General features: G+C 45.0%; 1 protein-coding gene across 1 annotated transcript in view; it reads right to left on the bottom strand.

The window, feature by feature from the left end:
* The window catches only part of Epb41l4b (erythrocyte membrane protein band 4.1 like 4B), a 144,428-nt gene that overhangs the window by 12,751 nt on the left and 106,530 nt on the right, over window positions 1-25,147 (bottom strand). The window contains 6 exon segments of the mRNA XM_027403049.2: window positions 359-475; window positions 7,551-7,628; window positions 10,282-10,459; window positions 12,984-13,082; window positions 16,663-16,730; window positions 21,044-21,169. Coding sequence (XP_027258850.1) covers window positions 359-475; window positions 7,551-7,628; window positions 10,282-10,459; window positions 12,984-13,082; window positions 16,663-16,730; window positions 21,044-21,169 — 666 coding nt within the window.

Raw genomic sequence — 25,147 nt, 5'->3', positions numbered from 1 at the left:
GGGAGGTGAGCTTAAAACTTTATTTGCCACAAAACAAGACACTTAGGACCCCAGAAGGTGACTATCAAAGTGTATATTCCTCTCTAACTAAGTCTCTTTTCTCATTAAAAGTTCTCAGAAAGCAAATGGCTCTTGGTTCTTGAGAGCTGTGGAGGAATGGGTAGGAGCAGGGTATGTGTCTTGGTTTGGCCAATCCCAGCTGGACCCCAAATTCTCCCATCCATCCAGGGATGAGAGCACCCATTAGCAGGCTCTTTGGAGGTCTGGCACCTCTGCACATCCATCCAGCTACTGCCTCACCTGGGGCTCCTGCCACCTCACGTGACCCAGCAGGCCCCCACCCTGTCAGGGTACCTACCAGCCTCGTTTTGATTGGAGGATACATGCAAACTCCAGTGGTCTCTTCCTTCATTGGGAGAGAGAGTGGAGGAGAGCAGCGAGAGTGGGCACAGTGGGGGCTGCTGGCGGGCTCTGCCTGCTCATGAGGAGAGGAGAAGAGACAGGGAGGAAGAGGTGGTAGGACAGGAGGAGAGAGAAGAGATAAGGGAAGGAAAGGAGAGAAAGACAGCACAGTGCAAGACAGATCTGGCAACCCAGACTACTCTCAAGCCAGCATTACCCATGGGCTGCTTTCTAGACACTGTTAGCCTCTGGAGTGCTAACTGCCAGTCCCACCCATTATCCTCCTCTCTGTCTCTCTTCCCCAATCCATGAGCAGAAGGGCAAACCAAACCCCTTCCCAGGGATGGCAGAGCCAAACTATCTCCTTGTGCCAGGAGCATAGGACTGGGAGCAGTCCCTCCCACTGCCCCCCAATCAGAGAGTGTCACTAGGGTTCTGAAGCATTGCCCAGGCCAAGTCACGAACAGCACCATGAGTTAGCAATGGCAGGCATGGGAGCAATATGCGGGCTGGCCACACACTTGAGAGCATTTGCTTTCTACGCCCAGTGCCTTCCCACCCTCAGCCAAGGAAGGGTACTGCCTATGGTGTGCAGGTGATGAGTGTCCAGCAGAGGATGCCAAGAAAGAGTTACACCCCTAGGCAGCACAGAGTTCAGGATCCCATACTTCTGGCTCTCTGCCATGTGGGTTCAGAACTCAGAGCCTCCCAATTTTCTCCCAATTTTCCAGGATTAGTCATCTCCTACTGGAAGTGGGGGCCCCTACTGCTCAGCTGGAAGACATACCAAGCATTATGGAGAAAGTGCCACACTTTTGGGATGCCAGTGCCCACCCCCCAGGGGGAGGGCTCTGAGGAATGCTATGTGCCCAGCAAAGGTACAGAGCTTGTTTGAGTGAGGATGAGGATGGAAACAGAAGATGTTCAGTGTTAGGAAGATAGGACTGCTGAAGGGTTAGTGTGGGTCTTAGGGAGGGACCACTCACTCCAGAGAACAAACATGCATCGTTTAGCTCAGGAAACTTGGCAGCTTCCCACAGTGAGGATTAAAATACAGCCTCTGGGTAGCTTTCACTAAAAAGAATGATCAAGGAAATTACAGGCCGCCTTCCTTCTCTAAAGCCATCTGATTTTGTCCTCCAACCGCAGAGCTGAGCAGCTGCCAGAGGCTTTCACAGCCATCACCTCCCCGACAGCCTTGCTTCACATTATCGTTTGGGAGATGCAGAAATTGTTTCTGCAGGGTCAGAATCCCAGGTTCCACCCACTCTTTGTTGACTGTTTCTAAGTCCTTTCTTCAGAGCTAAGTGAATCCATACTAGTCACCTGTAGTTCACGTTTACCAGCCTACTTAAAATCCTCCTCCTGTTCTTTTTGGTCCTCAGGAGAAATCCTACCTGCTTAAGAAGTTACAAGATGATGCCTGCAGGAGCCTGGCTGGCATCATAACCCCAGGTTGTCCCTGTTCCAGCTAGAACCAGCCACACAGGGACCCTTCCCATTTACCTCCACATATAAGTCCCTGGGCCCTTGCTCCTGCTGATAGAGATGGGAACTCAATATATGTTTAGTGAAGGAAATAAAATCTGTCACAAATAACCAAGAAACATCGTATCACCTAATGGTCAGAATTTGGACTGGTGATGATTAGGAATGACTCAAGACTTTGTCAAGTGCTGGACTTTTATGGTAAATGCTAGTAATCACTCCAATAATCCTGACCTTCCTAAATAAACACCTTAGTAGGTGTAAGCAAATGAATGTTCCTGGACTGCTAGTAAATCCACAACCTTGACTCTTAGTCACTAGCCAGGAAACAAAGTATCAATAACATGTCTAACAGGATACTTTGGATATGTCAACTTGCTTTTTCTCCTGGCTCTTATTGCTTGGGACATTTCTGCATTTATTACACCACATTTTTGTATAGATAATTAGCTTTTGAGTTTTAAAATGTGACTCTTTGGGAGAATGGAAAGATTCTTGGCATCAATGAATAATAATGGAGTTGTGGGTGTTTCCTTTTCATAGGCTCAGAGTAGTCTGAGTAGAGAAGAGAAAGTCAGGCAGATAGAGAAAGGAAGATAGTCTAGAATACTGAGTAATGAGGTCAGAGTGAGCTAGCTCTCTCCTACAGGCATCAGGGACTAAAGAGCAAGGAAGACCAGAGTCCCTGTCAAGTAGAGTTATGGAGGCAGTAGGTTCCAGGACAGAATGACCCCAGGACAGAATGCTGGCCTGGAAGTGAAAACAGTGATTCCCACAGAAGCCCCATTAGAGATGCAGAGAGTATCTTAGATGTATCTATGAATGATAACACAGTTAACTGACCAGATTTCTCTACACCTCCTACCCCGAACCCTGGGGAGCAAAGAAGAAGCCATGGGCAGATAGATAGACACCTGGACTTGAGATTTAGTTTCAGCCCACCTGGAAGAATGGAGCCCCAAACAAATACTAAGTTGTTGAGACAACTGGAAATCCAGTCCTGACACGCAGCCAGGGTCTGATTCCATATGTCTCCCAGTCACGTACAGACTTCACTAACATGTCATGTTCCAGGGTGCACTGGCTCTGCTTTGTAGCCTTGTGGCTGAGTAGTTTATAAGATATTGAACTTAGGGAGGGGCAAACCCTACAAGGAAAGAGTCAAGAACAGAGAGGGGACATATGTTTATGGTTTGTTACTAGCAGGACATAGGCTGACTGGCTGACCCAATATGAAGCAGGATTCTGTGTGCCTAGAGTCCCCCTTTGACTCTTTTTTCTTTTCTTTTTCTTTATTCCTTTCTTTTTTCTTTTTTATGGATCTGGATACTTTGAAATACTCCACTTCACAGATATTGGGCCAGGATGGAGAGTCATAACGTGATATTAGTTCTCACAGAATCTCAGTGGAACATTCCTGAATGAATGCCAGAACATCTGGTCCTATTCTTCCCTCTCCAGTTCCCTTCTAGTGCTGGCCTGAGGATTATAGGGTACTGTAGATATCTCAACCAGGAGAAGAGAGGAGAATGGACAGAGGCTGAGCTTCGAAGGTGACTACAGGAGGGAGGTCACCTACTGTGTGATGAGTGTCAGAATAGAATTTTAACATCCTTGTCTGGTAAAGTGTAACTTCCTCTTTTGAAGGGAAGATCCAGAGAGAGAGAGAGAGAGAGAGAGAGAGAGAGAGAGAGAGAGAGAGAGAGAGAGAGAGAGAGAGAGGGAGAGAGAGAGAGAGCCAGGAGCCATTAAGGCATGCCTCATCCTTGCCGAGTCTCTTAGACGGCAGACACAACCTTCTCCATTCTCATCTCACAAGGGAACTGCAGGACCCAATTTGGGTTGGGACTTCAAGACCATCCCCGAGCTTCCCCCAAGTCTAGGCTCTGGAGGTAAAGTTGAGGTCAGCAGACCTGGCAAGCTTCAAGGAAGAGGGACTGCTTGGTTTGGGAGGGGGAGAGACACATCCTGACTCCATCACCTGCCATAAGGCTTCCATCTAGTCTTAGGCCTGATGCCAACCTGCTGTGTGAGTCTGAACAAGTGCATATCACTGTCTGAGCCTTGGTTTCTATGTCTGTAGGAGAAAAAATAGGATGAAGGGGCCCCAAAGCTCCACTCCCACTGACCAGCTGGGTACAAGCCAGGCATGGAGCTGTGCCTTCGTGGTTGCACCCCAACCTCAAGTCTAGGACAGCAAAGTGGACACAATTACTGATACAGTGGTCCTTGGGAGCTGGTTTTCCAGTACTGAGTCCACTTTTTCCTGAGCTGTCCAATGGCAAAGTGAGACAGATGCTTCTCTGCAGGAGGGGACATGAAAGGGGACCAGACAAAGGGAAAAGCAGATTGCCAAGTCTTCCTTCCCTCCCTTTCATTCTTTCACACTCAGGGAAACAAATTCACTTGGAACAAGGAAAGGTCATAGTCTATGGTGCCAGTGAATGGTCCAAGACACGTCCTCTGCAGAACCTATGTATGCATACTTGGACCTCAAGACATCCTAAGGACACACAGTCACTGTGAACCTCGCTGGGCAGCAGTCTCACTGTAGCCCAAGGACCTCAGCTGCATATACAGTACAGCATCCTGGACCTCATTTCACAGCTAAGTCAGAGTTGTCAAAAGATGTAGAGAGGCATCTCAAAAGGGGTGGGGGTGACAGTCCCTGAAGCGGGACAGTCACTTGGCACACCTCTAGGAGTCCTTACCATATGCTGTTTCTTTTCTAACCCCTGTCTGCAATATCCAAGCCAAGATGTCTTGATTCCACAAGTAATTATATCTATATGAACAAACACAAGTTTTTGAGAGGAATCCTATTACTCGTGTAAAATACCATGATGTATTTTAACCATAGTTCTTAATTATGGTCAATAAATTGACCATTGTTCTTAGATTCACCAACCCCTTTAGTAAATTAATACTTTATTCATGCTGGCTCTTGATACAGAATACTGCAGTTTTTTTTAAAGTCATTGTCTCACACTATAGTCCAACTCAGCCTGGAATTTATGGCAATATCTTCCTTCCTCAGCCTCCCAGGTGTGCTGCTATGCTTAGGTGAGACTATTTTAGTTGTCAAATCAACTCCTCTTCATACTGTAAGATTCAGTGGTCCCAGACAGAGGATAGCAGATATGGTTTTATCCACTGCAACAAAACTTAACAGCTTGGAAGCTGCCCTTCAGTCCAACTCAGAGAGATAGCTTTCCCTGGGTCCTAATTCCTGCTACACATACTTCCTTCCACATGGTCCTCAGAACTTAGCTGTCTCCTCCGTTCTCCTTCATAGGTTCTCATGATGTACCCTAAGAGTTCTCAGATCTCTCTGGCTAGCTGCTCAGCAGCTGGAATGTATGTTCTCAGGTGGCTGTCAGGGATTCTATCTCCAAAGGCCCTCCTGGGCAAGAGGCTTCCTCTGGGAAGTATCTGGCAGTTTCTGACCCAGGTTGTTGCTTTCTGACTTTTCTCCATGCCCCCTCTTCTCCTCCCTATTCTGGAAATCACTTCTTTTCAACGTGGCAAATTTTCCAAAGAAGAGGCCAGACTTTTTCCCAATCCAATGCAAAGAGCATAGGAGGAGGGGTTGGATACGGAAGTCTGGATCCCAAACCCTGTGTTTGCCTATTCCAGGACTCAGTTTCTGCATCTGGGCAGAAGGCTGATGAGGTCATGCTGAAAGGTCATCAGCTGTGGTAACTCTGTTGGAAAGGCAGGGGGAAAGGGTACTTGGGTCTTGGCAACTCATCTATCAAGAAGACCATGAGTAAACCATGACATACGCTGTGATGATCCCAGAGCAGGGTCTTCCTTGGCAGCTCTCAGCTGCTCTTAAACTGGTCCCACTTGCTACGCAAAAAAGATGGCTGCAGGAATGACAAGCACTGTGTCTACCAGACTCTCCTGAAAGCCTTCTGAAGAGTCCTTTCTCTGAAAGCTGATGCCCAATGACTTCCTTCTGGCCTCTCCCTGGGCATCTTCTATACAGCTCTCACATGGTGCTTGGCCATTTATCAACTTGGACACCCTTGAGCTGCTCCTAACCTGGAGCTTTTCCATAACTAAGTACAAAGCTCTCAGGGGCTAGGTTCTGACTTAATTCATATTTTATCTCAGCCCAAATGGTGATTTATGTCCAGCCCAAAATGAACCATGATTTATGCCCAACTTTATTGAGATATAAGACTAACCTAAAGTTATTTCCAAGTTTTCCAAGTTTGCCTGTATTTTCTACTAATACTTTACATATATTTGTGTTGCCTTCTGGTCTCATTGTGTGCATCTCTCTCTCTCTCTCTCTCTCTCTCTCTCTCTCTCTCTCTCTCTCTCTCTCTCTCTCTCTCTCTCTGTGTGTGTGTGTGTGTGTGTGTGTGTTTCCTCCCTTCCTCCTTCTCCTCTATCTCTTCTGAGAACACTTCTGAGACAAACAGTGACATCCTGATAGCCCTGCTTTAGGGAAGACAGGATTCTATCCAATGGCAAGATTCTTAAAGGAGAGCAGAAAGCTGAAGATGCAGCTCAGTTGGCAGATGCTTGCACAGTGTTTGGGAAACCCTGGGTCCAATCCCCAGCACTGCATAAACCAGATACTGTGGTGCACATCTGGCATGGTGGTTTCGCAGAAAATGGCCCGAAAGGGAGTGGAACTATATTAGGAGGCGTGACTTTGTTGGAATAGATGTGGTCTTGTTGGAGGAAGTGTGTCACTGGGGAGGTGGGCTTTGAGGTCTCATATATGCTCAAGCCACACCCAGTGTCTCAGACCACTTCCTGTTGCATGTGAGTCAAGATGTAAGAACCTTCAGCTCCTTCTCTAGCACCATGTCTACCTGCATGCTGCCTTGCTTCCTGCCATGATGATAATGGACTAAGCTTCTGAAACTGTAACCATGATAACCCTAATTAATTGTTTTCCTTTATAAGAGTTGTCATGGTTATGGAATTTCTTCACAGCAATAGAAACCATAACTAGACACCTAGCATTTCAGAACTCAGGAATTAGATGTAGGAGGATTGGAAGTTCAAGGGCATCCCTGGCTACATAGCAAGTTGAAAGTCAACCTGGGCTATATGAGACCTTGTCTCAAAAACCAAAACATAAAATAATTGTGTGTGTGAAGAGCGGCCAGATCCTAGGGTGAGAATTTGCCTGCCTGACTCCTTTAGTACTTACTCTGTCCTCTAAAAAGGGATTCTCACCTGCTGGAGTCCCACAAAGGCCACCACCCCTAACAGAAGAGCTGTGTACAGGAAAGATGATGGTAGGAAGCACAAAGGGTCTGGCAAGCCAGAGAAGAGCCTTGAGCCAGTGTTTCAGACCAGATGGATTGCCAAAAGCAACAGCAAGAGATGGGTGGGCATGCAGGGCAGAGCCTGGGAAGCCAGGAAGTTGAGATCCAAGCATGGAGGAGCCCTGTTAAACTTGAGGAGCAGCAGACAGGCACAGGCAGGACCACTGCAGCCACCCTCTAAGGAGAAGGAGCATCCCTCTTCATAAAGGGCCCCAGAAGTTGATGGGGACCTGGTGCCCGACCCTTCTTGAGAGCTTCCAGGATAAGTGGAAGCCTCCAGCAGCAGCGCCCATCTCTCCATCCTCCCACGGCCAGATGCATCTAGGGCCTGTGGCTTTTCTGCTTTTAGAAAAGTAAGAAGTTTACCAGAGGAGTGGCTTCTGTGAAGTCCATCAGCAGGTCGCCTGGCCCCAAGGTAAAGGTGCCTCCATGGTCAGAGGGGCTCTGCAAGGGCAGGCAGAAACACCCCCTGTTAGTGATATCCAGAGCAGGTGACAGGGCTCTCAAAAAGGGAAGAGGCCATACTTCTCTCACAATGAGCTGCTGGGTGTGCAACTTCTCCCCTCAACATGCCTCTCCCTCAGCAGTGTGCAAAACAGCCAGGTTGAACCACAACCTCCCCCCCCCCCAAATCTGCATGGATTGAAACAGGGTAAAATGTGGGACCTGGGCTTTTTAAAGCTACAAAACACATTCCTAAAGGGCTTGGAGTCTTTTTTTTAACTGGCTTTTGGGGAAATGTTTTCAACAGTCTGTAGAATATATAAATAGAACAAAGAAGCCATCCCTCAGGGAGTTGGGGGAACTGGACTAGCTAAGTTGACCAGCAGCACTCACAGGGAGGAAGCATGAAGAGGGCCACTGGAGCCTTTGAAGGCTGCTCAGGACAATGCTCTGTCCTGCTCTGGGGTTTTAGCTGCACAGGTAGATTCCAGGCCCTTTGAGGATGTGCAAAACACAACTCATAGCCCATCGATTTGACATAAGGGCCCTAAAATAGAGATGGCCAGGAGAGGGAGCCCTGGAGCTTTTTGGAGGACGTGGTTGTTCCCCAATCCATACTCCTCTCAGTAATGAGTGAATGCTGCAGCCTGGTTTTTAACCAGCTGTGGGATACACGTCTCCCACTTGACAAACTAAGAAGAGTCCTGATTCCAGGCGTGAGGTTGGTATGGTGGCTCACATCTCTAATCCTAGCACTTGGGAGGCTAGGGCAGAAGAAGACTTCCCATGGATTCAAGGCCCTCCTGAGCTACAGAGTAAGTACCAAGCCAGTCAGGTATGTAGCAAAACTCTACCTCAAACACAACAAAACTCAGAAAAGATGCCAGGATTCCTTCTGTAGAATGTCAGAGAGCCTTAGTCTGCACCAGTCAACACTGAGGGGTCCAGTCACATTCTTGTGTCTATTTTAGACATATGAGGGAAGAGTCTTGCGAGAGAGGGATCTTGTTTATACAGCAAGTGGGCCTGGAAAATTGTTGTTTAAGTGTTACCAAGAATTGTGACCCTGGAGGAGGCACAAGCCTCAGGGATCCAGTGGCTGTCATGAGGCCCAGTGAGGTTTCTGTGCCCATCTGAGCATTGATGCTGATCTCATCTTCAGGACAAGGGGAAGCTAAAACTCAAGGAATATGGGCTTTCAAAGAGACTGCCCTTTGGGGAGCTATCACTAGCATGTGAATTGGGGAGCTGGAATCCACTGGAGCTCCCATCTTGCCATCAGGGCACCTGCTCCCTGTACACATCTTTCCTCAGGAAGTTGCATGGACCACAGCCATCTTTGGCTCAGAATGTACTTGGACAGGAATAGGTTCAGTTGTATTTGAACCAAGTACCAACAAGTGACCGATGATAGAATCACACGGAGAATGTTTCATGAAAGGCTTCTCACCAGCATTCATGTTTGCAATTTCCTAAAATTTCTCATTTTCAAACTATTAACACACCTTATCCAATATAAGAAATGGGATCGGAACATATCTATGTTTTTTATTTCTCCAGATTGTCCATTACAGAGTGGGGCTGGGGGCACTGCTCTTCTCTTGACTTTTATGGTATTTTAAGATGGTTTAAAACATTTTTTATCTTTAAAGTTACATTTATTTGTTGTATTGTGCATGCATGTGCATACACACACACACACACAAAAAAAAAAAAAAAAAAAAAAAACATATGCCACAGTGCAGGTGTGGAGGTAAGAGGATGATAACTTTGGGGAGTAAGGAGCTCTCTCCTTACACCAGGTCACCAGACTTGGCGTCAAGTATCTTTAATTTTTGAGCTATCTTACCAGCCCTTAAAATGAAATTTTATTTGTTTGTTGTTTGTTTTCAGGACAGTGTCTCACAATGTCCTGGAACTCACCAAGGAGATCAGCTTGGCCTTGAACTTATAGAGATCCACCTGCTTCTGCTTTCCAAGTGCTGAGACTAAAGATGTATGCCTCCGTACGTGGCTTTAAAGCCAGCCAGAGCCACACAGTGGTATAAAACATTACTCCCAAGAATCTCTTAAATATTCCCTAAAGCACAGTGCATACTTTTAGTTTTATATCATAAAATGTCTCTCATAAAATGGCTGTCATACATTTTGTATGACAAAATTAATTAATTAGTTTATTTTTTTTAAGACAGGGTTTCTCTGTGTAGCTTTGGAGCCTATCCTGGCACTCGCTCTGGAGACCAGGCTGGCCTTGAACTCACAGAAATCTGCCTGCCTCTGCCTCTGGAGTGCTGGGATTAAAGGTGTGCGCCACCAATGCCCAGCTGTAACCAGTCTTAATCTCATCATTTTAAACTGGCTTTGCTTTTTTAAAGACAGGTGCCACATTAGCCTCAAACTCACTATATAGTGGAGCTTGACCTGGAATTCTTTCTGATCCTGAGTTGGGACTATGGGTATGTGCCTGGTTTACCTGTGCTGGGGATTAAATACACGGTTTCAACTCTACCGAGTGAAACCATCAGTCTGGTTTTACTGTTTTTGAACACATGCATGCATGCATGCATGCATGCATGCAAGTGATTATGCACAACTTAAATGCTCAAGCTGCCATTTTCTAAGTGTGTCTTATGCCTCAGGCTCTTTCCCATACCTTGGCCCCTGGGGACAGTGGGCTCTTGACTTCCGACTTCTGAGGCGAGGTGACTTTCTGGATTTTGGGGGATGCCAGCGGCACTGAGACTTGAGTGGCAGACATCGTGGTGTTTGTGGTTGTGACTGTGGTGGCTCCCACTGCCTCAGCCAGGTCTGGAGGGAGGTCATCTTCATCACTGCGGTTACTAAAAGTACATGAAGCTCTGCTCATTACAATAATACACAGGTTGTGAGAGGTTGGGGGAGGGGAGGGGAAGCCAAAGCAGGAGAACATGGCTCTCCAAATCAATGCCCACTCAATGTCCAGCTTACAAGATCCAAAACCAAAAGCCTGTGTGTGTGTGTGTGTGTGTGTGTGTGTGTGTGTGTGTGTGTGTGTGTGTGTGTGTGTGTGTGTGTCTGTGTCTGTGTGTGTGTGTGTGTCTGTGTGTGTGTCATTGTGGCAAACCACACATAACATGATATTTATCATTTTAACCACTTATAAACAAACACTTCTGTGGCGTGACATACATTCACAGTTGTGTAGCCACCCCACTATATTCCCCAACCTTGTCCCTGTCTCCATGAACTTGCCTATTCCTGAAGCCTCATGGAAGGATATGATGCTTTTAAAGTCCAACAACACTGTGGTGTATATCAAAATGCCTTGCCTTTTATGTTGAGAAATGTTCCATTGCACGGCAATACCATATTTTCTTATTCTGTGTATCTGCTAGAAGACACTTGGATGGACACTCATGTCACAGTAAGTCCAAGTATACGCAGAGGGTGTGCACTGGTGCTGAGAGGCAGCAGGAATCAGTCTCAGGAAACGTCTCTTTAACCCTTTTTTTTAAAGATTTTTTTAATAGTTGTTGGAGCCCATTGTTATTGACTCTATTCCATCTTGACTTAAGGTCAGAAAGTTCAAACCTATTCTTGTTCCTCAAGGTTAAACAACAAGATGTTTGGCCAAAGGTGTGGCTACTGGATGTCTTGACCAAATAATAGGATGTTTGACTTAGGGCATGGTTGCTAGATGTTTTGAGTATTAAAGAGGTAATTACATTTGTTTGTTCCTTGTATCTTTGTAAGGAAGTATTCTGCCCTCCTCTTTTGCTTGGGGTATTTAAGGGCTATGAGTAATAAACTTGGGGTGTCCGCATCATTCACCGAGAGCCCTCCTGACTCTGTCTTCTGTCTCTTGTCTCTTTTCTCAATCCTCACTCACCTTTTCAGGCATGTTCAAATAGGTCAGTTATTATTTATTTCTATTTATGCGTATGTGTGTGGATATGTGCACATGCCCATGGAAGCCAGAAGTATCAGATCCCCTGACAGCTGGAGCCACAAGCAATTATGAGCTACATGATATGGATACTGGTACCTCTGCAAGAATAGAATGTACTCTAAATGATTGAGCCATTGGTTTAGCCTGGTTTTTATCTTATTTTTTTTTAAAAAAGTTAGTCATACAGTGAGTGATACAGAAGAGTAGGGTGAATATTTTTTAGCCTCTCAGAGCTACAAATGGGTCTGAATGTTATCTGAAACCTTCGAAGCTCTAGACTGCCCACATTTTCCATTGTGACTGGAGATACCTCTGCAGCTCTTTGACAAACATCACACCCAGGTGTAGCGCCTGAGTCACAGCTGGAGCCAAAAATGGGAAAGTCATTGCCACCAGTACTCCAACCTGTGGCTGAGCCCACCTGCCCTTCTTACAGGCCTCACCTGTCTTGTTTGGGCTATCATTCACAAGTCTGTGTTTGCCTCCAGTACATTATGAGACTACAAGGTGAGACTGTAGATGGGGATTGTCACAGCCACTTTGCTGTGCCTGGAACAGCAGCCAAGAGTTTTTTGTTGGATTAAGTGGAAGAAAACTGGGTGGGCCCTGACATCATGTAGATCCATGCTTCTCTCTGGCTCTGTTGCCTGATCATGCTAAACACTTTACTATCAAGCTACAGGGTGCAGAGGCAGCTGCTCCTATGGCCTCTGGTGATTCCTGTCTTAGTAATCATTCACCCATGTAATCCTTCTCTAGAGTGTGAGCTGGGCCTAGCAACATGTTTCCAATAAACAGAACATGGCAAAAACAACAGGACGTCTTTTCTGCGATGAGGCTATACAAGACTAACCTACATCTTGCTGGCATTCCTTCTCACATGCTCTCAGACAGAGAAACCTCACAAGATTATAAGCTTATATGTATGTACACAAACATACACATAAATAAAAGTAAAAACATATTCAATTTCCCTTTTACTTTTCTTCAATCATTTATGACAACCCAATAGATCTTTTGAAAACTGACTTTTATCATATTGTATTGATTTAATCTCTGGATCCAACAACCTCCTTGGCTGTGGGTTCTGATAGCAACCACATAAAGAAGTCTTTAGAGATGACCAAGGCCCTGGGGGACAAGTTCTAGCCTTGTGGGAGACCCCAACAGAGAAGCCCAGAGAGGCTGTGCCAGACTCCCAATCCTCTGTGAGGTGGTAACAAGCCTGGAATTCTTGGAACAGTTTACTATGCCAGTGAGGACAAGTGTGCCCACTGTGTGATGCTTTCATGGAGAAAACTCTGGTGCCATCACAACCTAAATGGGACTTAGATGGAGTCTGGGAGATGGGCTTCTGAGAAGGTGCCTGGGGCAGGGATGTCACTAAACATTCATGTATAATGGGGTTAGACAAGCACAGAACTCACAAACTGTATTGTCTTGTTAACTTCCTCACTCGGGGAGGCTTGATCTCTGGCTTCTCCACAACTGGCTGAGCTGTTTCCACACGTATAGGAATGGGGCTTCTAGAGACACAGCAAAACAAAACAACAACAAAAAAAGGTTAGTGTTCTTGTACTATCCTTCTGGACTGCTTCTCAGTTAATAGACAGCTTACCTATTCTCATGGTCCAGAAATCCAATTGCTCTTGACTTTCTGTTCTATTTAATAATTGATATTATATTACAAATGCAGAAAAGTCCAAAATCAAATAAACAAGCAAAAATTACAGAGATGAGACTGTAGCAAGCAGGAGAACTAAATACTACTGGGTGAGGTACCAAATCAAACTGCCTTGCCTCAAAAGCTCCCTACCTCAGTGTGAGGGTCTAGTTCATAGGTCATGCTGTGAAATGAAGAAAAACCATGGCTAACACAGCTTTGGTTTCCAATGTCTGGCAGCCATGATACTTAGTTCAATACCCCACAAGGCCTGTAACTGTAATACAGAAGGAAGCTACAGTGAACAATAAATACTATATCCACAGTATATTTTAAGTAAAAATGTATAATCAGAAGAACCTTAGGACTGTTTCTAAATATTTTAATACTGTGTATATGAGAAAAAATTTTAAAAGAGACAGCTCAGTGGTTGAGAATGCTAACTGCTCTTCCAAAGGATCTGACTTCAATTCCCAGCATCCCTTGCTGGGTGTCTCATGACTACCCATAATGCCTCCAGAAGACATGATGCTCTCAGGGCACCTATATACAGGTGTACATACACATACACATAAATAAAATTAAAAGCATATTCAATTTCCCTTTTGCTTTTTCCTCAATCATTTATGACAACCTAATGGATCTTTTGAAAACTGACTTTTATCATATTTTATTGATTTATTCTCTGTCTATGTACAAGTGTATATACATCCAGAGGCTGGAGAACAGACAGCATGTAAGAGTCATTTCTCTTTTATCATGTAGGTCTGAGGATTAAACTGAGGTTGTAAGGCTTGACCGTGGGCCTTTTAATCATTTAAACCATCTCCCCAGACCCCAAACAGTGATTTTAAGAGAAGTATTTAGTATACTCTTATGGACATAACTAATTTCATATTAAAAAAAAACAGTAATTACCTCCTAACACCAAAAAGACATGGAAACAAGTTGAGGCCCTGAGCAAGGGACCCCTGACAAATCAATGGACACTTGTATGATGGGGAATTCCTTCTGTATATGTTTCTCTTATTGGTTGAGGAATAAAATACTGTTTGGTCAATAGAGGCAGGAAGACAGGTGGGACTAGGAGACGAGGTGAATTCTGGGAAAGGCAGGCAGAAAGGCACTGCCAGGAGACACCATGTAGCTGCCAAAGGAGTAATAGGTCCAGGCATTCTTCAGTATGCCAAGACCACATGGGAATACATAGATTTGTAGAAATAGGTTAATAATTAAGACAGAGCTAGCCAATGAGAAGCCCTAGCCATTGACCAGCAGTTTTATAATTAATATAAGTCTTTATGTGCTTATTTGGGGTAAATCAGCTGCAGGACCAAGCTGGAAAGAAACTCCAGCAACACTGTACACTTCCATTCTCTCTTCTGTTCATCACCTGCTTACGTGGTAAGTATGCAGCTAGTGCCTAATAAATGATCATTGAATAAATACAGGAAAAAATGTATAAGAAATTTGAGTCAAGGTGCTGAATTCATTGTTCCCTAGGCCAGAACTGCAGGGTAGCTGCAATGGTCCCTGAAATGACCCTATCTTCTGGGTTCTCAGCAAGATGCAGGGAAGACCACCAATGTAAGAGACAGAGTGGAGGCCTGGCTGAATGCAGGGTACCATCCCACCACCCCGACATAGAAGAGTTCCCAGTGGTAGGGTAAGGGGTAAGGACCAGAAGGAAAGCAGGGAGGGACTTGTCATGAGGAAACTCAGGCTGATTTTACTATGAAGGCCATGATAGTCACTAAAGGTTTTAGTCTGAGGAGTGACATTATCATGTTTGCACTGCAAAAATGTCCTCAGAGCCATGAAGAGTGTACTGGTGGGAGAACAAGGGTATTTTTAATGACCTAGAATAAGAGACAATGAGGGGTAGAGAAGTGTTGTGGAATTTTTGTACACTGTGTGAAGATGTGTTGCTGTGATTGATACAATAAAAAGCTGAACAGCCAATATCTAGGCAGGAGAGATAGGCAGGACTTCCTGGCAGAGAGAGGAAGAGGGGACACCATCAAGATGTGGAACAAGTTGGACACACAGAATGGGAGAGAGGTAAAAGCCACGTGGTAGAAAGTAGATTAATAAAAATATGGGTTAATTTAAATTATAAGAGCTAGTGGGAAAATGCCTAAGCTAAGACTGAGCTTTCTAATTAATAATAAGTCTCTGAGTCATTATTTGGAGGGCTGGCATCCAAAGACAGTCAGACAAGAAAACTTGCTATAGGGAAGGACCGGGATTATGTTCCTGAACATATTTTTGGAGATAATACGAAACTCAAATTGATGCATCTTGATGACTAATTAGACATGGGGATGAGGTAGGTGGGCGGGGATGAGGATTCTTGAGTTTCAAGCTTGGTTAGGAAATAGACAATGTTGTTCTTCAAGCCTGAAGACAGGTGAAGGAAAGACAATGGACAGGGTGGAAAAAGGCTTTTGTTTGTTTGGTTTGCTTTTTCCAGTGCTCGGGATGGAACTCAGGCCCTTATATAAGATAGAAAAGAAATATCCAATTCAGCTGGCCCCTGAGCCTGAATTAAGTCCCCTAAAAGTCCAGGAGGGAATGTATCCCTGGAGGATGACAAACTTGGATAAGAATACAGACTGGCAGTTATAAGACAACATAGAAAAATAGCTTTTGCTTTGAGCATCAAGTATAACAATTGCCTATGACACCCAGGCATTCACTGAAATGCCTTTTCCTGTCCCCGTCCCCACTCCTACTCCCTTCCACCAACACAAGAAGTGGGGTGGGACCCAGGAATCTTGTGTTGTTTTTTTTCTCTGTTTTGTGTCACTGAGGATGGAAACCAGGGCCTTGAGCATGCTAGGCAGGCTCTCTACCGAGTTAACCTCCCCAGGCAGACTTGGGATTTTCCAGTAAGAGACTGCTGTACATTTGTGGAGCACCCAAGGAAGCCCTATGAAGAGCAGGTGATGATAGGACCACCAAGATGATGAAAGAACTGCCAAGGTTGTCAGTCATGTGGGCTGAGAGGGGGATTTCCCCTGGGGCATGGGATTGGGGAGACATGGCCAAGAGCATCAATGAACCCATGGGGTTCCAGTTCTGACGAAGCACAGAAATGACAGGCTCAGGGAAGAGCAGTGAGGAGAAGCCACTGGGAAGGGTCGTCTTTCCTGTGTTACCAAGGATGACTCCACTGTCAGAGCAGAGCTTTCTGAGCAGTTCTCCTGGAGGACTGCAAGGTCAGCTCTGCATGCTCCAGAAACCACTCAAGAAGGCTGAGTTCTTTGCTAGCACAGCAGGCAGCGATGTCAATCTGGGACCAAGCAACACTCTCCAGGCCCATATTCCCTCTGCTTTGTTTTCCTTCTCTGCTTTTGTCACCCAGTTTCCCCAGGAGCAATACTTCCAGCATGATGGGAAGACACAGTATCATTTCCCCATTCAAACAAGAAGCAACAGACCTTACATTAGTGTCCTGAAGACTCGATTTCTTATTGATATTTACAAATGTGGACTCCTCCTTCCCAATCTGTTAAAGAAAACAAGTCAGGCAAATGTTAACTTGGCTTGGCATGTAAAAATGCTTTCAGGTCTCATGCATTCAAAGGGTTGCAGAGCTGGGAAGAACCATGGATGTAATTCACCAAGTGTCCCATCAACTGCAAACTTACTCTATTTACATAGGAAGCAACAATGACAACAAAAAAGTTTTCTTGAGTCATTCACACTAAGGATTGAGATGTAATCATTCAAATGCAATCCATCCTTGCAGTCACACTTTCATTGAGCACTTGCTATGTGTCAGTTCCTGCCTGAATGAGAAAGGGACAGTGTGGGAAAAGCAATCCTTTACATCACTCTATCAAGAACAAGAATGGGCTACAGGTTGGAGTAGCATTTCCAGTCACAGCTTTAGAAGGAACTTGGAAGCCTGTACATCCAAGGAACAAACCCGGAAGGAATGATATCATTTGATTTTGATACAAGTCTTATCTTCCTCCCTCTGGTGAGTCCCTGAGAGTGACAAGGGAGGAAGGGACACCCACACAGCCAGCCGAATAGTATGTACACGGGCAGTCAGTGGGGGAGATGCCCAGCCCACAGTCCTCATGCTTAGTCTCTGCTCTGATTAGGTGTTGAGCAAAAATGCCAAGGGTACTGGCTTGGAGGGCACTGCCTTCTTATCCTGCCACAGCAGTCCACACGTGGATGCAGCCCTGTCTCCTGTCAGAGTCTTTTGTAGAGTCAGCACCACTGTCTTCCTTTCCATATACCTGTGCTCTGCACTGCCCCCAGGGGGAAATGGTACTTAGCCCCTGGCAGGGTGCTGGGCTGCATACCAGCATCTTGCACCACAAACTCTCAAACCATGCAAACCCAGGGATCCCTATGGCAGGGTCCGGTGTTCCTGAAGAACACTAGTTCTGCGGAGGTCAGAGGGAGCCATTTACAAAGTGGTCCATGCCCTTGGGGTGATAGAAAATAAGGGAGGCTCCCTTCCTGCAGGGCTTCTTGGAATCTATAAGAGGCTCATATGCTGCTGTGAAGGTTGCAGGGGTGGGGTGAGGGGTCATGCATCATTTCTAGAGTAATCAGTAAGCATCCTGCAGGACCAACATTCCTGGAATCATTGATCTCACATCTGCCTTTCCTCCACTGCTTTCAGCCCCTTCCTTTCTCTGTCTAGGTGCATATTTTCTTCTCTCTGGGTCTATTTCTCTCATTTTCCACACTTTACAAAACAAATTATTTTCGACACATAGTACATCTTCACTGCAGCAGAAACCTGGCTCCCCCACAGGGGATTCGTAAAGCATGAGAGCCCTGGGAACATGGCAGAGCCCCCTGCTATGAATACCGTCAGCTCCGTAAGCTCTGAAACACATACCAGTTTTCATTAGCTTGATTATAGTACAGAAGGGCACACATGAAAACAGCAATGGAAGTACGGTTAAGACGATCAATTGTGACTGTAACTTGAAATAGCTGAGTTTTTAAAAATGCTGTTACACTTATATATGTGTGTCTGTTCATGTGTGCACTTCCCAGTAAGCACATGGAGGCCAAAGGGCAACTTGGGGGAGCTAATGCTCTTTGTCTACCATGTAGATGCTAGTGTCATCAGGGTTGCCACCAAGTGGCTTTATCACATGAGCCACCCTGACAGCCCTGAAATCACTCAGTTTGAGTTGAGAAGTCAACCTGACTATCCTGTAAAAAGTTGTCACTGCCATCACCTACAGCAGTCAGTATCCTCAGCAATTCCCCAGTCTGTTTGCTGCTCTTATCTGTATTTCCATGAGATAATGTAAGACACTGTGTCAGAGCTACAAGGTATCCTTTAATCTTCACAGTTGCCTAGGGCGGTGGCTTTTAGTTTGTTTTGTTAGGTTCCTTTAACTTGTGAGTGTGTGAAATGTACTGGTGTGTGGTGTATGTGCATGAGTGTGTACAGCTGTGCAAAGGCCAGAGAAAGGAGTCGTGCCCTCCTTAGTTACTGTCCACCTCTGAGGGTCTCTTGCTGAACCTGAAGCTAGTGGCTTTACAACCAGGCTGGCACCAAGCAAGCCCCAGCAACCCTTCTGTGTCTATCCCAGTAAGTGCTGGGGTTACAGGCATGGGCAGGGGGCATGTATATGCTGGGGTTACAGGTATGGATGGAATCACACCTGGCATGTATATGCAAACTGGGATATAAATCCCAGTCCTCAAGCTTGCAAAGAAAATGCTTTTAACCTCTGAGCTGTCTCTTCAGCCCCATGAGAAGAAATCTTACTACATTGTCCCAAACTGGTCTCTAGCTCCTAGGCTTTCGAGACCTTCTTGTCTTTGCCTCCCAGGTACCTGGGACTACGACTACAGGTGTATACCTCCAGACCCAGCTAATCCCATCCAGACCCAGCTAGTCCCCACTTTCCGTACAAAACAACAGAGGTTCAGAGAAGTTAGCAAACAAGTTTAAGGTAACATTACTAAGAAATAGCTCAGGACTCAAACCAGAGCCAGCAATTCTCAACCGGTGGGTCGTGACCCCTTAGGGGTCAAATGATCTTTCACAGGGATCACCTAAAATCATCGGAAAACACAGATATTTACATTATGATTCGCAAGAGTAGCAAAATTATAGTTATGAAGCAGCAATGAAGTAATTGCATGGTTGGGGGTCACCACAACATGAGGAACTTTATTGAAGGTCCCAGCATTGGGAAGGTTGAGAACCACTGAACCAGACCATCTGGCTTTCACAGGTAGTCTATGCTGTCTGCTTCCTGTTTACATCACAGCCTCCAAGTGGAAGAAAGCTTGTAAGCTTCCTCTTGTTTCTCATAGCATTTTCTGGGAGGATTTAAATCATATAGATTGTTATTGTGTAAATAGCAAATGAAGATATTGCTAAGTACTTACTCTTGGCAATGTAAGTAGAGACAGTAGATTCATTAGTTAAGCCTGTCTATTCTTACATATTGTTCTCACAAGCTCTTGGACAACTTAGCTGTAAAAAAATTATCTACTGTGTGTATGTGTAAGTGTGTGTATGAGAGAGAGATATGCAGAAACATGCTTGTTATAGTTCACGTGTAGAGGTCAGAGGACAACTTGAGGGAGTTGGTTCTCTTATTCAACCCTTGGGTCACAGGGATTGAACTTCAGGGGATGGTGGCAAGCACCTTTAGCCACTGAGACATCTTGTCAGCTCACTATAGCTTTTTATATTCTGTTTTCAGGGTACGGATAGCCAATGGGTTTCTCCTTGAATGTCAGCTGTGGCTGGTGCCACTGCCTTAGAACCGTCTTTTAGGGTGGCAGAAAACGTGTAATTAGTGGTCACTGTGGAACCAGTGATCTGTACTGTGAGTTTATGATGGTTATTACACTATCCTTTCTCATCTCCAAATTCACCCTTCTTTCTTGGACCTGGGCTGAGAACCAGCAAACAAAATTTTCTTTGCCAAGAGGGGGCGCTAGAAAGGAGGAATTCACAGCTTCTTGTTCTGGATTACCCCAACCAGGCCACTTCAACTCTGGTGCCCCACTCCTCCACAGGAACACCTAAATCAGGTTACATTATTGCAGCACCAGGTGATCCAGTGTCATCCTGTCCATCACAGAGAGAATCGGCACATGTAGCTCATAAAGTTAGATAGAGCAGGCCACAGGGACCTGAGCTCAGAAGTCTTAGTTTCACCTGCGTGGGCCGATACTTCTAGGCACTCAAATGTCCATATTCATAGAACATTTGTTCACCAAGCTGTCGGGATGTAAAGTGCTTCCTGAAGTCGCCACCTCCAGTCCTTTGGAGTAGTGTGACTCAAAGTGCAGTTCAGAGAGCTAGTTCCCGAAACATGCAGATCACTAGCCCCCACACTGACTAACTGAACCCTCGGGGATGGGATGCAGCTCTGATGAGGGCCTTTTGCAACTAGCCTGTAAGAAATGCTGTTTCCCATTCCTCCATCTTCCATTTGCTTGCATAAATAACCACATGGTCAGGAATTCTTTGCATGAAAACCCAGGCTTCTTAGAGCCAGTGAGACAGCTCAGCAGGTAAAAGTGCCAGCTGTGAAGCCTAACAACCAGAGTTCAAAACTCGGGACCCCAATGGTAGAAGATAAGAACTGACTTGCGCAAGTGGTCCTCTGACCTCCACTAGCACTGCATGGCATGGGTCCCTGCACCTCTCCTCACAAAGCAATTAAAAACATAATAAAATCCAGGCTCCCATACCAAGAGGTGGCTCTTGTCTCCATACTGGTCCTTGACTGGTATTGTGTCATTGTCCTCCTGTGTGGCATTGAGGACACACATGAAACATGAAACTGAAGGAGCAGTCACCCCTCGTACCTGGGCATTCACACGGGAGGCATTCTCCAGCTGTGCTTTCAAGATGTTACACTTCACGTGATCTGCCACAGGAGATGGCAGCAGCGGGGTCTGAAGGGTCTTCTCAGAAACTTTCTTTTCCTCCGCCTGTGAACAGAGAAGAAAACACACTCTAACTTTCCCCCAATGACCACAATGTCAAATAACACAGAGATCTAAGTGTGTATGTGTGTGTGTGTGTGTGTGTCCTGACACACTTCCATTTGTGCGGTTGCTTTCCAATGCAGAGGCTTTCCACATACCACCCCACTCTCTAGTGAGCAGGGTAATGGACATACCAGATGTCACAGTGAAAGTTCAAGACAGTATCAGGCAGCAAGAACCAGTGACAGGAGAAGGCCACAGCATCTCCTCCCCAGCCCAGCCTAGAGCTATTTCTCCTCAAGCTGCTATCTCTGAGATAGCAAGACACAAGTCTGTAGTTTGCAGGATCAAGGAAAAGAGCACAAAATACTTGCTGGTATTTGTTCAGTAAATCTTCCTGGAAGCCATGACTCTCAATAAGAAATTTGCATCTCTGTTACTTCATTAATTAATTTAATTTATATGCAGCAGGTGTGACCAGGGCCTCATGCACTATCATGGACTCACACTCCTAGCCCCCGTATCACATTATTGGACTTTGGGAATTTGCTGCTTATTTCACAATTTCTGCCATCTCCCAAGTGTTAAGTCAATATGTCCCTAAAGTTCATTTGATTCAATTAAGTTGGATTACCTGGGACTATATTTATACTTGAATCATGTTCAAAGAATAATATCTTTGAAATCAAAAGCTTTATAACTATTGTTGTAGTAGGCATGCTAATTTACACAGTGATTAAAATAAAATGTATTCATCCCTGTGTGTAGCCCTGAAATATCTTGGATGGTATATGTGCCACTTTGGGAAAATAATATCTAATTGCTCACCATACTGTAGGTCATGGTCATTGTATGTCTCAGCACAATATGACGCTCGGCCCAGACTCTGTGCCCAATAAATACCTTCTACACACAATTATGGTGACACCCATTTATTATCAAAAGAGATATGATTTTAATAAGAGATGCACAAGACCTCATGATTGCTAATGCCAACTCAGCTGTCTCAGGAGGTACTGTGGCAGGTCAGCCACCACACACCAAGGCAGGAGGGAAATATTCCTCGAGTCCTGAAATTACTATTCTCTAAATCAAAAGCCCCACTGAGGTTAGGCATAGAAGCACTTGTCTACGACCCCAGCACTCAGGGGATGGACACAGAAAGATGATGAGTTCAGGATGAGCCTTGGGCTAAATACTGGGACCCCGCTTTAGAAAAACGAAAAGTCCCATTGGTCATCTTGGTATCCATTGCAAGAATATTATGAAAGCCACAGAGGAAGCGCAGGGCAAGTAGGTAACTCATGTATTTAATAAAGAAATAGGGCATGGAATCCAGGAAGGAGCCAAAGGAACCTCCAATAAACAAGAGGAGAACTTTGGAAAGAAGAGACTTCAGCAATGCTATTTAGTACCAAACAAAGGCAGGTGTTCTGAGATAAAATCTCAGTGGTGTTTTCTGTAGGGTACCATCAAAAATAGAATATGATGACAGTGATGGTAATGGCCATGATGATGATGGTGACAACCATGATGATGATGATGATGACAATGATGGTGATAGTGGTGGTGATGATAACAATGACCACAATGATGATGATGATAGTAATAATGGTGATGATAAAGAAAGATGCCAGTAGCTGATATGTACTAAGGACATATTATGAGCCAGCCATTGGCCGCGTACTTCAAGTGCATGACTCACTGGAGTCTCATCTGTCCATCCTATTTGGAGACAGGCATCCTTTAAATGTTTTTCCTTAAGTCCTTATTTGTTCACTTAGTGTGGCAGGGCAAGGGGCAGTTAGAGACAACTTTGGGGCATCAGATCTCTCCTTCCACCATGTGGGATCTAGATATTGAATGTAGGCTTGGCAGCAGTGTCTCCCATGCTCAGCCATCTTGCTAAGCCACTTTTTCTGGCTTCTCTTGCTTGTACCTTCATCATCTCCACTTTAGCAGAGGGCAGATGACTTTGGGCTGGCTATACAGTTTGGTAGGGCACAAGGTTCAATTGCAAGCTCTCCTCCATCAAAAGGGAAATAACTACACAATCAGAAGAGAAAATACAAAACATTTTCCTCATTTTGTAGATGAGAAAAAAAACAAGCTGGGTCACGGACAGCCACTTGTTCAGGATCATACAGAGGGAAGCAGAAGGGCCAAGGGCCAGGAATGAAGGTTCTGATGAAGTCCAAAGCCAGAACTCTCAACCATGCAACCTCGCTAGCTCTCCTAGCTCTCTGCAGCCATCTCCCCCTTCATAAGAACTTTAAGATGCTCAAATGAGAAAAAGGTATGAATGACTTTTTTATGCTAGATTCTATAATTGGAAAAGAAAATACAACAAGGTATGCCTGAGAAGTGAGGACAGTAATGACACTAAACTATCATGCTAGGCTTAGAGAAAAGTCATATGACATGGGATTCATTATCCCAAGGGATAGAGCATTCTCCTTTAGGGACATAAGTAGCTTACATATAACTTAATATCTTGAATGTTTACAGTGTAGATTTAGGGTAATTTATTTTGTGTTTGTAAATCCAGTTACATTAAGATATTTATTTCATACTTGAATGGATTTTTCATAGATACATTTGGAGTTGATTTTAATTTGGGGGTGGCATGTTGGCAAACAGGAATTTAATTAGTTAGGAGCCCATTGGAGGGTTTTGACAATGACTTATGGGGACGTGGTTATACTGACAGTAATGAAGACCTACTTAAAATAATGGAATGCTGCTAAAATAAGAAAAGAATTCAGCATGGATTTTCCCCCTTAAATTTAGCCAACCTAAACCGCTGCTTAGGACATACAAGTCAAGCTAGCTTGCTTCTGTCCCAGCTGGAACGAGCAGAGGGCAGTATTGCTCAGTTAAGTGAATCACCTCCATTGAGGACCAACATGAAATTTGCCAAGTTTGTGCATCTTTGCGTGAACCGTTTTACTTAAAAGGCATCTCTAGTGCTGGGGGCGGGGGATGGATTGCTCCATCTGTAAAGTACTGGCCTCTTAAGTATGAGGGCCTGAATTTGAATCCCCAGGAGCTACATAAAAAGCTGGGCAGGGTGGGGCTTTCTGTTATCTCACTGATGACAAGACAAGGGGTCGAAACTAGCAGATCTCTGGGAGCCCACAGGACCAGCTAGCCTGGCCTGTGTAGTAAAGTTCCAGTCTCCAATTAAGGTGGAAGCTATCTGCCTGAGGACAAACACATAGGCTGTCCGATGACCACCACACACTCACACATCCACACCCACACATGCATTCCACACACTTGTGAATGTATGCACATGCCTGCACACATAGAGGTGGCTCCATGAGAGATTACAAGCATGGCCCCGACACTTTTGTGTTGTCTGTTTTTTTTGAATCACCATATTTTATGTTCAATTTTGAACTTCAGAAAGAGACTATATTGTCCACTATGGCATTCAAGATTCAAAACATACAAATAAATGACAATGGGGTATTGGTGTCATAGCTGAGAACAGGCTATCTGTTGGGGGTGTCACTAGGGACAAGGAAACAATAAGATATGTATTTAAATTGTTGGTACAAATAACACATGGGAAGTCTGATGAGATTGAAATTCCTGCTGTCACTTGGAAATAGGTAGGGAAATCATTTAATTAAAAATAGGAAGTTACAATCTGGGTGATGGTGACACATGCCTTTAATCCCAGCACTGGGGAGGCAGAGGCAAGCAGATCTCTGTGAGTTCAAGGCTAGCCTGATCTACAAAGAGAGTTTCCAGGACAGCCTCCAAAGCCACAGAGAAACCCTGTCTTAAACCCCTCCACCACCCCCCTGGGGGGCTGGAGAGATGGCTCAGCAGTTAAGAGCACTGACAACTCTTCCAGAGGAACTGGGTTCAATTCCCAACACCACCCACATGGTGGCTCACAACTGAAACTCCAATTCCAGGGAACCCAACAGTCTTGAACACAGGCATATATACAGGCAAAACACAAATGTC

The sequence above is a fragment of the Cricetulus griseus genome, chromosome 2 (assembly GCF_003668045.3).
Source record: "Cricetulus griseus strain 17A/GY chromosome 2, alternate assembly CriGri-PICRH-1.0, whole genome shotgun sequence".
In the NCBI taxonomy this organism is placed as follows: Eukaryota; Metazoa; Chordata; class Mammalia; order Rodentia; family Cricetidae; genus Cricetulus; species Cricetulus griseus.
This window is presented reverse-complemented; position numbering and strand designations above follow the sequence as displayed.